At 42.3% G+C, this 15,818-nt stretch overlaps 1 protein-coding gene across 1 annotated transcript in view; it reads left to right on the top strand.

Moving 5' to 3' along the window:
* The window catches only part of myo10 (myosin X), a 230,997-nt gene that overhangs the window by 130,336 nt on the left and 84,843 nt on the right, over positions 1-15,818 (top strand). Inside the window, exon 5 of the mRNA XM_046321903.1 lies at positions 14,041-14,175. Within this exon, the coding sequence (XP_046177859.1) occupies positions 14,041-14,175 (135 nt within the window). The remainder of the gene's footprint in view (positions 1-14,040; positions 14,176-15,818) is intronic.

Here is a 15,818-nt window from a genome sequence, read left to right as displayed (position 1 = left end):
TGTACTACTCCTCGTTCTCACTGATTGGAAGGAACTGGATAGGAGTAGCACTGAGGATGTTGAGTTGCTCCCATATTGTGCTCAACTATCCATTTCATTTCGTTCAGTGAGGACGAGGAAAGAAAACAAAGGGAAGAGAGACATATATTGGGATGCACACAGTCAGCTTATGGGATATCTTGGTAAAGAAGGCAATTTAACCCTAAAAGTGCCAACCTGTTTTTGACCCCCAAATTGATAATAATTGCAGAGACACAAGCGTAAACACATTTTATTAACCTTCTACAACACAAGATATTGGGTTTAATTCCCCAAAATAAGCATATATTGTAATCTTTTCACACAGTTATAGTACAATTGGAAAAAAAATTAAATGTATTTTTTTGCGTGTGTTTCATTTTTGGAGTTATTTTTGATCAACTTTATCCATAGCAACAACATTTTTCTTCTATTCATTCAAAGTGTTATGTTTCTGTGATACTCAAGAGGCTGAGAAATGGGTCAATTCAGGGGTAAAAAAAATATATATATATTTTTAGAGGCAGAGGCAACCCTGTAATGTCAAATGATTCATGTTGTATGACAGCCAAGCCGACTGTGGTTCAGTGATTGACAGAGGATCACCCCAGGCGACTCCTCAGGTGCTTGCTGCGCACCAGCCATTTAATCTGTCAGGTTAGCCATTTCTCACCTGTGTAGAGAGCTCATGTTGGCTCAAGATCTAATTTTCTGATTTTCACCGAGAAATCATAGTAAGATTGTCAGGAAAAACCTACATTAAATAGTTATTTGTTATAAAATGTACAGTTATTGACACTTTGAAGTGTTGGTATTGGCTACAGAGCACAAAAGTGTCTACTTTTTAAATGATGGGACTATGCTCTAGTCCCATGATTCCCAAACTTTTCTGGGTCGCGACAACCCAACGTTAAACCTTTTGAATTTCCATGTGACCCAACAAATAAACATAATTATTTCACCTGTGCCCAGAGTCGTCATGCACCCATTGTTTTTGAGAGGGCAGAAGGTATGTGATGGAGCAGCCTGATCTAAGCACACCTCTTTACCTGTTCAATTGTCATTTTAATGAGGGTGTCATTCTGACTGTTGTAAATCACTCATCTTAATATACTGCAATAACAAGCCTAGGATATTACATCCAAATTACATCACAGTACATGTACACATCATCAATACAATATCATGTCATCATTATAAATGCACAAATATCATGATATTATATAATAAGGTGCCAGATTACATTTAAACCAAGTATTTGTCTGCAATTCTAATCATAACTGGCTCAAATAGCCGACCAATCAGCCTGTTACCAACCTTTAGTAAACTTCTGGGAAAAAAGGAGTCTGACCAGATACAGTACTATTTCACAGTAAACAAATTGACAACAGAATTTCAGCAATCTTATAGGGAAGGACACTCAACAAGCACAGCACTTACACACAGGACTGATGATTGGCTGAGAGAAATTGATGATAAAATGATTGTGGGGGCTGTCTTGTTAGACTTCATTGCAGCTTTTGACATTATCGATTAAAAACTTGAGTGTTATGGCTTGACACCCCCTGCTATAATGTGGATAAAGAGTTACTTGTCTAACAGAACACAGAGGGTGTTCTTTAATGGAAGCCTCTCAAACATAATCCAGGTAGAATCAGGAATTCCCCAGGGTAGCTATTTAGGCCCCTTTCTTTTTTCAATCTTTACTAGCGACATGCCACTGGAGTAAAGCATGTGTGTCAATGTATGCTGACTCAACACTATATTTGGGACAAATCATTCACTAAACCCCAAACCTCAACTACATATCGTAATGAATAATGTGGAAATTGAGCATGTTGAGGTGACTAAACTGCTTGGAGTAACCCTGGATTGTAAACTGTCATGGTCAAAACATATTGATACAACAATAGTCAAGATGGAGTTGGAGTTGCAGTTGGCTTAGAACAGGGCAGCACGGCTAGCCCTTAAATGTACACGGACAGCTAACATTAATGACATGCATGTCAGTCTCTCATGGCTCAAAGTGGAAGAGAGATTGACTTCATTACTATTTGTTTTGTAAGAGGTGTTGACAAGCTGAATGTACCGAGCTGTCTGTTTAAAATACTTGTACACAGCTTGGACTCTTCACAGTCCCCAAGTCCAGAACAGATTATGGGAGGCGCACAGTACTACATAGAGCCATGACTACATGGAACTCTATTCCACAGTACTACATAGAGCCATGACTACATGGAACTCTATTCCACAGTACTACATAGAGCCATGACTACATGGAACTCTATTCCACAGTACTACATAGAGCCATGACTACATGGAACTCTATTCCACAGTACTACATAGAGCCATGACTACATGGAACTCTATTCCACAGTACTACATAGAGCCATGACTACATGGAACTCTATTCCACAGTACTACATAGAGCCATGACTACATGGAACTCTATTCCACAGTACTACATAGAGCCATGACTACATGGAACTCTATTCCACAGTACTACATAGAGCCATGACTACATGGAACTCTATTCCACAGTACTACATAGAGCCATGACTACATGGAACTCTATTATTCCACAGTACTACATAGAGCCATGACTACATGGAACTCTATTCCACAGTACTACATAGAGCCATGACTACATGGAACTCTATTCCACAGTACTACATAGAGCCATGACTACATGGAACTCTATTCCACAGTACTACATAGAGCCATGACTACATGGAACTCTATTCCACAGTACTACATAGAGCCATGACTACATGGAACTCTATTCCACACCAGGTAAATGATATAAGCAGTAGAATCAGATTTTTTTTTAAACAGGTAAATATTATAGAAAAACGGGGATTGTGAAGTGACACACACAAAAGGTACAGACACATGCATACGCAAACATTGTGATATTGTTGTATGATGGTCTTAACCATTTTTTATTGTAGATATGTAGTGGAGTAATAATGTTATATGATGTATTGATTTGTCTTTTGTTTTATATGTAATGTAAGTGCCTTAATATGTTTGGACCCCAGGAGGAGTAGCTGCTGCCTTGGGGATCCCTAATAAATACAAATACAAATAATCCTATCAGCTAAAAAAACAAGTAGAAGTGGGCAGTGGCTCCAGTGGGCACACAATCTCCAACACTGGACAATATGCCCCGATTCATTCAGGCTGTTCTGGAGGCAAAGGGGGGTTCGAAACGGTTCTAGATGGGTGTACTTAATAAACTTGCCGGTGAATGGATATGCCACTCCTATTGCCCCCAAGCTGAGTTGAGATTGTTTCACTGGGTCGGTGAGTGTGTGGGAGGCTGGATGGGGCAGTAGAAGGACAGTAAATTGTTTAGGCTGGCACTTTAAGGCGGGGCAGGAAGCTTTCTGCTCAGATTTGAGGGATTGTGAGTAATCAGATCCAGGCTAGTCCGGTGAAGGGAAGCCAAGAATGGGAGCTGGAGGAGGAGGGTAGGTGGAGAAGAAGGACGAGGTAGGAAAAGAAGGAGGAGGAGAAAGAGGGAACCTGCCATTATACCCTTAATAAAAGACACCTGGTCATAAATGGTGATAAATGTCACGTTGCATTTTCGTTTATGTTGATGCCTCCATACCACAAACTATCATGGGGTTTAAAAGCAAACTCCCTGTGATCTTTTTTGTACAATGTTGTTCACTCACTGGTGTTTTATCTGCTTTCTGTTTTGTTCTGTTGTCGAGTCCAGTCATGGTGAGAAGTGAATATTACATAGGAATTAGGCTTTTGGGGTGTTATTGTCTAAAATCTCTGACCTTTTGACCCCAGAGCTGTTATGGGGTCAAACTCAAGGTCCCCTAACCATTTTAATTAAAATTCACAGAGGTCACGAAGGGTACTTGTGCACAAAACATACCTGTGAGCGTTTGACTTTGATTCTAAAGTATAAAAGCAAGAACAAAAAGGTGTTGAGGTTGAAAGAAGGAATTAGATCACACTGAAGTGTTATTTAGCTTTTTACCTTTATTTTGTGGTGTTGTGTCCCCTAACTTCTCTTTTGGGAAAGGGGTGCAACCTTTAAACTAGTGCAATCACTGGTGCATTCTGGTTTTGAGGTCTTTCCTGTATTTGTTGTGCGATTATAGGACCAGAGTCAGGCTTCTTTGCGTTACTTTCTCATCACTTGTGTGACAGCAGGTCAACAGCAATAGCATACTGTGTACTAAATGATTTGTACTCAAAGTGCTCTTTCCGGCATTTTCAATAAATTAAACACAGACTTACTGTTACAGTGTGTGCTGCTTTTTGTTGTGTTCAGAGGCATGGTAACACAGTAGGAAATGTACAATCTCAGCTTTAGACTCTTGTAACTTGTGTTATAGCCCTCTTTCCAAAAACCCTTTCAATGTTCAGTTTCATCAGAATTTCTGATAGACTTTTTCACAGTACTAAAAGTATTACATTGAAAGACTCATTGTAGCATTTAAGTAGCAATGAAGCTTTCCTGCCAATAAAGCAGTATACATACACCAGCTTTCCCTACAGGGGACCAGAGCATTAGATATTTTACAACAACCTTTTCTTGATGTGAAAACTCACTGTGTCAGAGTCCTTTAGTCTTTTTCAGACTCTTTTTTTTTGTGGTATTCTTCAGGGGCACAAAAGTGTTGGGGCAGTGCCAGTGGTGTTGGTAAGCTCCGACAGTGTGCCCACTGACTCTGATATAAAGAATCCACAGTGCCCGCTGGGCTGTGTAATAGACTAGGATTGTAGAGCCATGGGGAGGGCCAGGGCTTTACACAAAGGCAGAGTGCCTTTCAGCTCTGTATTTGCCCTGTTTGGGCCGCCTGGCACACTGCCAAGGCCATTTTAAATGAGTTACAGGTACTGGTCCCTTTAACAGGAGGTTCCGTCCCTTTGAATATGCGCGTCATGCCCGTCTCTGTGCCATTTTCTTCTGACATTATTAGTTCTTTTTTTTCTTTTTTCTTTCATCCTCTTATGTACCCCCAGCTATTAAAAGTTGTTACCAATCCTTCTGAAAATAGGTGTCCTGTTCCTTTAAATGTACCCCGTTCATTTTAAAGGGATTAGTAAGTTATTTTCAGAAGCTAGCAGATTCAAATCCCAATGAAACGACATGACGTTTTGAAGTTCACTTTCCTTGCTTTGTCTTACAACACTATCATGAATCAAGCAGATGTGTTTTGTGGGTCAGAGTGCAGTATTTTGTTGTTGTTTCCAAGCATAAACATTTCCTAGCAAGTTTCTCACACTGGCTTTTGCCTATATGTCTAGGGGGGGTTGCCTTGCAACACGTGCCATGGAGGGAGGTCTGTATAGCGCAACAAATTCCCATGATACAATTCTAGGTTTGGACCAAACAGCCAGTATGACAGCTAAGACAATGAAAATAAGATTTCATCTAATAGGTTTTAGTACCTCACCAAATAAATACATTATGGCATTCACTGATCATAAATGATTTACACATAATAGAAATGTGGGAACATTTGTGGAGGCAATTCTAACTTAGTCAACATTTAAAAATGCAATAGCCAACTTTCCCTCACTGTAAAAAAAACTAACTTAACTAATTGCTTAATTAATCATTAATTAATAATAATAATTGCATTATTATGTCAGTTGAATGGACTTCAAAAGGATAAGAATTTGAGCTAATGTGTTTAAGTTTGTTTATTCACTCTGCTCGGAGTGAGCTGAATTTGATTGTTGAGTAAAATGACAAATTCATGTTTGCTCAAAACCACTCAAAACCATGCCGATCATTATCATATCTCCCAGCATGCTTTGTTGCAGATTGATTTTCTGAATTATTTGTTTCAATACGTATGTTTTTGCACGTACATTGATTGGTTGATTAATCTTATTCTACACAAACATAAATAACATGCATTTTTCTAAACGAATCTAATCTGTTAGTAGTTGGACTTTTTGTATTCGTTACTGAGGTGGCTGTTCCAGTTTATATTATTCAGGTAGTCTCAATAATAAATCTTCCCTACCCCAGCAGACATTCCCAATGCAGTTTACAAGTGATTTAAGCTTCCAATTGTTGGATGTTCTCACTCTGGCTGTATCCCAATAGGAATTACACATCACTTTGCAAGCCAGCATAATGTGACTTGCAGGCTTGATGTGACCTGTAAACCAGGAGTTTCAGGAACACTGCATTGGGGTGTAACTAGGACCTCAACGGAAGGCCTTATGATATACAGTACCAGTCAAAACTTTGGACACACCTACTCATTCAAGGGTTTATGTTTGACTATTTTCTACATTGTAAAATAATAGTGAAGACATCAAAACCATGGAATAACACATATGGCATCATGTAGTAACCAAACATGTTGTGGACACCCCTTCAAATGAGTGGAGTTTGATATTTCAACCACACCCGTTGATATTTCAACCACATTGGTAATAGTCAGTAGCAAATATTATAACTAAGCAGGGTTGTCCCTGAATGGGAGACCGAAGATGGAGATATTATCCAGTAGGAGGTTCTTCCCAGCCTACAGATTTTTTTTTCTGATAGTGTACTTAACATTGAGCATCTGACATTGATTTAAAGGTACAGTTCTACATACTTTATACAAGGTTTGTCTTTGTTGAAAATTTATTTTGTCACCATGATGACGTTGTCCTGTGGTGGAAATTTCCACATAAATTCCATGTCCCAATTCGTTGACAAATTACATTGAAACAATTTACATTCAACCAGTGTTGGTGTGCCCAGTGGGATCCTCTCTCCAATTCAACAGTTAACAATTTATTTCAAAGAAAAGAATGACAAGGTGGTCTCAAAAGTTATATCATATGGTTATAGACATTCATTATAAAGTGAGCTAGTGAAATAAGTCATAAAGCCCTCAGCTCAGATGTTCAACCTTCCTCTGTCGCCGCGTGTCTCAACCGGAAACAGCGCTATCAGAACAGTGTCATTCATACAGTCACGTTTACTAAATCTTACTCCACACTGTACTCAGACTTCTGTTCTCTGTCACTAAAAACACCTAGTTGCTGCGCCCCCCTTGCTAAAGAAGGTTCGACCTCTTGACCTCTCCAGCACTCTTGACACGCAGGTTATGCAGGTTATGGATGTGAGGGATCACAAAAATTGTGTGACTGGCGATATTAAATTTGACCTACTCCCCGGCTCAGAGTAAATATTTCTGTTAGAGAACATTCCAGATGTCCCACTGGACTGGCCTCTTCTTCTCATGCCTTCCGGTGGAGAACATGGAAAATAGAGCTAATATAAAAACTCTCAAAGCCGCAGCTTTAGTGATAAAAATGTAGACTTCACAGAAATCTTTGTCAGGTGACCTCACTAGAAGTTTCCCAGGTACACATGTAGAATCAGCTTTCCCAACCCCAATCCTAACCTTAAACATTAGTGTAGAAAATGCTAGACTGATCCTAGATCGGCATCTAGGGGCAACTCCACCCTACACCAGAAGCACTGGATATGAGCCTTTTCTCTCTTTTCTGTGTGGGTCTCAGTTTCTATGTGGCTTTCTATGTGGCTCTCTGTAGCCTGCAGTTGCAGTTCCATAAATGCCCCAGTAGTCTAAGGCTTTGCAGTGGTAGTCACAAGTAATTGCACATGGGCGTGCATAGTAGCGATGTCTCTGTAGGGACAAGAAGTTTCCCGATTTGACACTTGAAGAGTTAGTGGACTCTTGTTTTAATGTTTGGTGTGCATAGTAGCGATGTCTCTGTAGGAACAAGAAGTTTCCCTATTTGACACTTGAAGAGTTAGTGGACTCGTGTTTTAATGTTTGGTGTGTGTTATGTACTTCGTATTTTGTGTGTGTTGGCCTTGGCCTTGCCGTCAGGGACCTCAGGGAGGAGGCTGGAGCAGACCGGCTATAAGCTGGCAGCTATTTCTTTTTTGCTCTGTCACCACAGACAGCACTTCCTGTGTGGGCCCCTGGCCCATTGTTTAGACAAACATGTCGCCCTGTCTGAGGCGAACAAGTTATCTTGATGTAATGCTACTGGAAGCTTCGGCTGAGGGTTGGCATGACTTTCACTTCTAATTTGAGACACCACACAACACTGTGAATATCTGAATCAGCTGTGGGTATCGTTAAGGTTTGTATGTGTCTTTGAAACTTTGTTAACTAGTTTTACATTTGACACATTCATTCTGGAAGTTTCTTAGTGTCTGGCTGAGGGTTGTCAGATTTCTTAATCCTGGAGATTTTGGAATGACATTGCTATTTATGTGCCTTTTTAATGATTTGTGTCTTGTCACTGAGTGTTTGGTTTGAGAATAATGAGTTTTTTGTGCTTCACTATTTGTAATGAATTCCATTTGACCTCCTATATGGAGACAATGAATGCTTTCTTGGGCCAGGTTTTTTTTGATCAGGTATTCAATTGCAAATGATGTATTTCCTGATTTGACCTCGTTGAAGTGGAATTGGCCTAAATGGTCATGGCATTGAGCCGAACATGACATTGTTTTACTAAGGATAACAAGTGTTTAACCCTGAACACACAGCAATTGTTTTTCTGCCCACGGCTACTGAGTTCAACTAACTAAATCAACTGGTTTGCAGGCCTACAGCAAAGCACGATACCAAGTGTAGGAGGAAGTGCAAGTAGCATAAGCTTTTTGCTTAGATGCTACTGCTGATGACTTCTCTTTGCTGCAGTAATGTATTTTTCTTCATTCAATACAACTTTCTTTTTATCTCATGAACGAAAGTTTTTTTATTTTGCTCTGCACCATCATAACTTTAAATTGTTCAAATGCATGCGGCATATTATTTCATTTCAAAACAGAAAAATACATTACATCAGTCGCCTCTTCTACTCCTCTCTCAGCATGACCGTGGAAAAGGGAAATAGCTCAAAACTAGAGACCTGTAGGACATAGTCATGACCTTAGGGGGTCGAAGGACGCATTAGGGCGCAACGTCACCTCAGAGTCTCCCGGGGCAAACTGAGTACAGGAAGGGTGCACGGATAACGCCAAGGCCAAAGCCAAGGCCAAAGACGAGCAGGGAGTTCTTGTAGGAGAGGATCCTCAGATCCACAGCCTCCAGTGGTTCAAAGGGGGCCTCACACATCCCAAACCAAAGCTGAATCCAAAGTGGGCACAATAAGTGGACAGACGAGGCCTGTGGTGATCACGGAATCTTGTCAGCTGGTGATTGTCATGCGAATGACTGCCGGTCTCATGGTAATTTACTGTTAATTAACATAGACACGTTTAACATAAACACGTTAAATTAACATAAACACGTTTAAACACCTTTGGAACATTGACATTTTTAAAAGTATTATAAATACATTTAATATACACCAAACACAAAACATCCGTTATTTATTTTAGGCAGGTCTAAAGAAACATGATATGAAGAAAATGTATTTCAGAAGAACAGAGTGAGTTGGCCTAATGTATGTTAACTGGCTTTGTGCCATTCCATAGCCTGGAGGCTAGTTCATTTAGCAGACAAGATATGCTTATAAGTGCCATTATTTTATAGTAAGAAGAATATAATTGTACTTAGCTGAATAAAATAGAAAGGATATTTTTCTGATTCCGGAGCGTATGTTGAGCGTAAAAGTGATCATTTAAAAAGTTCTATATGCTAGAGTTATTTGGCAACTTTAGTTGTGAATGATATAAACCTTAGAATGTGGGCTACATAGGCTATTGAAAAATCTTGCACTCAATCAGGTAGGCTACTCTGGTTTTACACCAGAGCATGTGCTTAAAAGGAGCAGCTGAGAAATAAATATAGTAGCAGCTGGGATCCTCCTCTTTTTAGTGGCAACCATCAAAACTCTGCTTTCACAGGATTGCATATTTAAATATCTTGCAAGAAGACGCATTTCACTCCATGCATCAAGCACTGTTTGAGGAGCACGCAGCCTCTTGCTGCACAACAGGTGAAACTCTGTATGCCACGGGCTCTCCCAACCCTGTTTCTGCAGCTACCCAGTGCTTAATGTCCCCTCAATTACCCCGTGTTCCATGGTGTTCATAGGGTTCTAGGGGGGAATCAATCTCCCCACGGGGGGAGTAATAAGTTGGGCACCCCTCCCCCATTGGTGGCTCATTACTCTGATTCATTGCTGATGAATTCACCCTGGAGCTCACTATTCACTATGAGGTGCCTAATGATACAGGTTGTTGGTAGTGGAATAGAGGTAACGAGCAGGGTTGAACACAACCATGCTATTATCCCACAGACAGTCTCTGTGGTTCATGTGAACCCCGAAATGAGCTGTTTGTCTCCAGCTCAACACTTTTCGTTCCTGGGAATTCGCTTGAATTACAATTGCCCCTGTCTGTTACCACGGAAGGGGTCTTGTTTTTCGGCGACACGGTCGAGAGTGGTGGAAACAGACGACAGAACAATCTTTCCCACCCAAAAGGTAGCGTCCCACCCAAAAGGTGGCGTCCCACCCAAAAGGTGGCGTCCCACCCCTTCAAATAGCAGATGATGGGAGGCTAGCTGTCGGATCTGACCAATGGCGCAAATGTGCAATGTTGCTCCTAGATCATCTGAACAGTGACATTGGGGTACAGGCTACAATGTGTTGTGTGTCCCCCTCACTTCTGTGGCATCATCACGTGGACTGTTCACGAAGCCTTGGCGTCCATTTTGAGGGAGGAAATATCCTCCCTTCTCAAGAAGCAAGCAATCCAAGTGGTTCCTATTTCGGAGATAGAGGGGTATTTCCTGGATCCGAAAAGGGATGGAACTTTGCAGAGCCATTCTAGACGCCCATGCCCTCAACAAACACCTCAGAGTCTACAAATTCAGAATACTCAAGGCGCTGGCTATTAGAGTGGATTGGCTGGTGGTGGCAGAGAAAACAGTATTACATTTCCATGCTACCGTCCTGTATTCAGTCTCTAGGCTTCATAAGAAACCAAAAAAAGAGCTGGCTACATCTCAGCGCAATCCCCTTTTGGGTCTCGAGCTAGTTTCACTCGCGTATCGTGATCATCTATCCCCACAGAGGGCGTCCGGGCCCTGCTCAGACAAGTTTTGGCTGGGGTCACACAGGGCGTTTTCGACAGTGCCTACGCCTACTGGGGATGATGGCCGCTGTGATGGAAGTCGCTCCCCTGGGGCTGTTGTTGATGCAGCCTTTCCAGCCACTCACCTGGACGCGTCTCGCAGCTTAAAATGGTCGCTTCAGGTGTGACCTACTGACCCAGTGGTGGGAATTGATGTTGCCACTCATCCCCTTAAAAGGGTGTGCACCGGCTCAGATCAGTCTCTACTAGGGCTGTTACAGTGATCGTATTACCGGTTTCAGGACAGCAGTAAAATTCCACTTGACTCTGTAATCTCATTTTATGCACTCTGGACATGCGTTTGTTGTACCCAACTCGGTACTCGGCCCTCTATTGTTCCTCTAACCACTCCGACACCAATGCAAATGCAATCAAAAATAACATCAAACCCTTATCACCAAGACAGGTTCATGCTTTTAAAACTCACCTCACTGTGATTTATACATTTTAAGAAAGAAGTTCAACAACAGGTTGAAACTGAGTGGAAAACATATCTCACCACCATGCGTTTCCTCTCTCTTCTTCATTCCTTTCTCGAGAGCACAGAGAGAGGGGCTATCAACAGTTTAATTAAATATGTTTTGTTGTGAAAACATATTACTATCAATGTTCCCGAACAGATTTCACTTGGTTTCCCAAAGTAAACATGGACAAGCTCCCAATGTACCGTGAGACTGTATAGCCTGCATGAAGCCCAGGGGGGTCCGGCAATGGCTGACATAGTAACAAACGTGGGGGCACTGTCATCACAGTAATGTTTTAGTGGAAGGGTGCACTGGTTGCTCAGACCTGTGCTAAGGCCCCTCGCTCTAGGGTGGAACTGCTTCCTCATTGGAGGTGCACGCAAACCCCACTTCCCCCAAGCCCTCCAACTCCAGGATTTGGAAATAGGAATGGGGCTGCCATAATGCCGGAGGAACACTAGTAAACTTCATCTGCTAGCCAATGTTAGCCATGATGCTTTTAGTCTAAGCTAGGCTAGCTAGCCAGCACGGTCCGTTTAAAATAACCAGGTAACTTAACGCTACGTATACTAAACAAGATAGCTACCCAAGCAATTCCACCATGGGGTGGCATGGTGGCAAGCAATTCCACCATGGGGTGGCAAGCATTCTTGAAGCATTCTTTAAGCATTCTTGAAGCATTCTTGAAGCATTCTTGAAACACATCGGGCTTATCATACATTATCACCCTCATTGTTGTGGCTAGACTCAATCAAGGGCATGCTATCAAGAAACACTTGATAAAGCTGAAGGCTGGAGACTAAAATGTAAGGGATATGGTGTCAAGTACATGTGTGAGTGTGCATGCGTGCATTAGTGGAGGCTCCTCAGAGGAGGAAGCGGAAGACCATCCTCCTCTGTGAATTTCATAAGAAAATAGTGGAACATTAAAGTTATCCTTCTTAGATACAACTATAATAAATATATTCAAATGTCACCAAATAATTGATTGAAACACACTGTTTTAGAATGAAGGTCTACAGCAGCCTCAACATCACTCTATTAGGGTAGCACCATGGTGTTGCTGGAGGACAGCTAGCTTCTGTCCTCCTCTGGGTTCATTGACTTTAATACAAAACCTAATTATGACAACTTCAGGAAGACGTCCCCAACCTATCAGCGCTCATGCAGCATGAACTGACATGTTGTCCACCCAATCAAAGGATCAGATAATTAATCTAGTACTGAAAGCATAAGCTACAGCTAGATAGCACTGCAGTGCATCAAATCTGTTGAGGAGTTGGCTCAAAGAGAGAGAAAGACAATAGTTCAACAATTTTGAACAATTTTTTTTTTTTTCCAAAATCAAGGAGAAGCAAGAGAGGTGGAGAGAGAAAGATGGAGAGAGAAAGCTAGATATATTTGGTTGTATTATTTTTAACACCCGGCTCAAAGAGAGGGATGCTATGTTAGCTAGCTGGCTATGGCTATCCAACAGAGAGGGATGCTACGTTAGCTAGCTGGCTATGGCTATCCAACACTGGAACTCTTCCAAGTCAAGGTAAGCTTTTGGTTTTATTCATGTATTGCCGCCGGTGCCTGCCGGTGTAACTGCTAAACTGCTTTCCGACTACACTGTACAGTGTAATTGTTGCGAGTTTACTAATGCATTAGTGCTTAGTAGTCTTGTTTACTATGACATAACAATGATGTAGGCTGTGTGTAGCCTTTAGCAGTCATGATATGAAGGTTTGGCTTGGAAAGTGTTTTTTCGCCTGGTCACATACAGCTGATGTGTTGTGCACTGAAGTCCACAAGCGAAGGGAAAAGGTGAGAGGAGGAGAGCGTGTAGATAGATAACGAGCAAAGTCATCATGCTGTTTTTATGTGGCTGCTATGAACTGTTTGCATGTGATCAGGGCTGTATTCATTTTGCCGATTCTGTTGAAAAACGTTTCTTAAACGGAAGCAAACGGAACAAACCGGGATAAACATACCTGAATTTGTACAATAGAAACTCTAATTTACAACTGTTGGACTAATGATTACACCCTAGATCATGCAGGCAAGAGTGTGCAAGGCAGTTTGTCACGGTCTTGTCACGTTGATTACTCAAAATTCTCTCGATCTGTGCACCTACGTTGTAAAATAGCCTAGGTTGAAGCAACCTCATGATGGGTACAGGGAAAAATATAGTATCATGAAGTAACCTAAACCTATCGATGTAACATTGAGCTGGGTGAATGGAATATGAATGACAGTCATCCAATATGCTGTAACAGAAATAAGGCCATGCTAATAAAATCAAAATCATCCTCCCTCATGTTAAACGGCATCGACCGCCACTGACGTGCGTGTGTGTGTGTGTGTGTGTGCGTGCGTGCGTGCGTGCGTGTGTACGTGTATTCATGACTCCTTTCCCAGTTCGACATGCCTTTTACATGATGTACCAGTCCCATTCTACAGCGTTGAATAACGAAAGATCAAATGAAATCCAAATCAACTCTTTCTTTCTCCTTTCCTCCCCAGTGGAGAGAGTGGAGCGGGTAAGACCGAGAGCACCAAGCTCATCCTGAAGTTCCTGTCGGCTATGAGTGAGCACTCCCTGGAGCTCTCCTCAACAGACAGGACGTCACACGTGGAGGAGGACCTCCTGGAGAGCAGGTATGTGTTTACATAGCTAAGGACTTGTGAAGAGCAGAATCAACAACCTCTAAAAACTTGCTTTTGAGAAAGAAAAGGCCAAATCATTTTGATTCAGTGAGTCAATCATTCATCGCTATCTTAATGCAACCCCGAAAAGTCCCAATGGGCCAGTCTGGTCCCAAGTACGGTAGATATTTTTGGGGCCAGGGTGGGCTTTTTGGGGAACAGGTCTCAGAGGTCAGAGGTGTGTCTTTAGGCCAAACAGTGGGGTAAAGTTGTATGGTGTAAGCAAGCCATAAGTAAAAGGTGTCATTTTAGGTGTTGGTACTTATTTACATTGTATTATGGATCCCCATTAGTTCCTGCAGCAGCTACTCTTCCTGGGGTTTATTATGGATCCCCATTAGTACCTGCAGCAGCTACTCTTCCTGGGGTTTATCATGGATCCCCATTAGTTCCTGCCAAGGCAGCAGCTACTCTTCCTGGGGTTTATTATGGATCCCCATTAGTTCCTGTCAAGGCAGCAGCTACTCTTCCTGGTGTTTATTATGGATCCCCATTAGTTCCTGTCAAGGCAGCAGATACTCTTCCTGGTGTTTATTATGGATCCCCATTAGTTCCTGCCAAGGCAGCAGATACTCTTCCTGGTGTTTATTATGGATCCCCATTAGTTCCTTCCAAGGCAGCAGCTACTCTTCCTGGGGTTTGTTGTGGATCCCCATTAGTTCCTGCCAAGGCAGCAGCTACTCTTCCTGGGGTTTGTTGTGGATCCCCATTAGTTCCTGCCAAGGCAGCAGCTACTCTTCCTGGGGTTTGTTGTGGATCCCCATTAGTTCCTGCCAAGGCAGCAGCTACTCTTCCTGGGGTTTATTATGGATCCCCATGAGTTCCTGCCAAGGCAGCAGCTACTCTTCCTGGGGTTTATTATGGATCCCCATTAGTTCCTGCCAAGGCAGCAGCTACTCTTCCTGGTGTTTATTATGGATCACCATTAGTTCCTGCCAAGGCAGCAGCTACTCTTCCTGGGGTTTATTATGGATCCCCATTAGTTCCTGCCAAGGCAGCAGATACTCTTCCTGGGGTTTATTATGGATCCTCATTAGTTCCTGCCAAGGCAGCAGCTACTCTTCCTGCTGTCCATTAGTTCCTGCCAAGGCAGCAGCTACTCTTCCTGGTGTTTATTATGGATCCCCATTAGTTCCTGCCAAGGCAGCAGCTACTCTTCCTGGGGTTTATTATGGATCCCCATTAGTTCCTGCCAAGGCAGCAGCTACTCTTCCTGGTGTCCATTAGTTCCTGCCAAGGCAGCAGCTACTCTTCCTGGTGTTTACTATGGATCCCCATTAGTTCCTGCCAAGGCAGCAGCTACTCTTCCTGGGGTTTATTATGGATCCCCATTAGTTCCTGCCAAGGCAGCAGCTACTCTTCCTGGTGTCCATTAGTTCCTGCCAAGGCAGCAGCTACTCTTCCTGGGGTTTATTATGGATCCCCATTAGTTCCTGCCAAGGCAGCAGCTACTCTTCCTGGTGTCCATTAGTTCCTGCCAAGGCAGCAGCTACTCTTCCTGGTGTCCAAACACATATAAACAAAAGATAAAACGGTGCTTCGTATAACACTGTCACACCACCACATATCCACAACACAAAATGTACGCATCAGTT

This window comes from Oncorhynchus gorbuscha, linkage group LG22 (assembly GCF_021184085.1).
Source record: "Oncorhynchus gorbuscha isolate QuinsamMale2020 ecotype Even-year linkage group LG22, OgorEven_v1.0, whole genome shotgun sequence".
In the NCBI taxonomy this organism is placed as follows: domain Eukaryota; kingdom Metazoa; phylum Chordata; class Actinopteri; order Salmoniformes; family Salmonidae; genus Oncorhynchus; species Oncorhynchus gorbuscha.
This window is presented reverse-complemented; position numbering and strand designations above follow the sequence as displayed.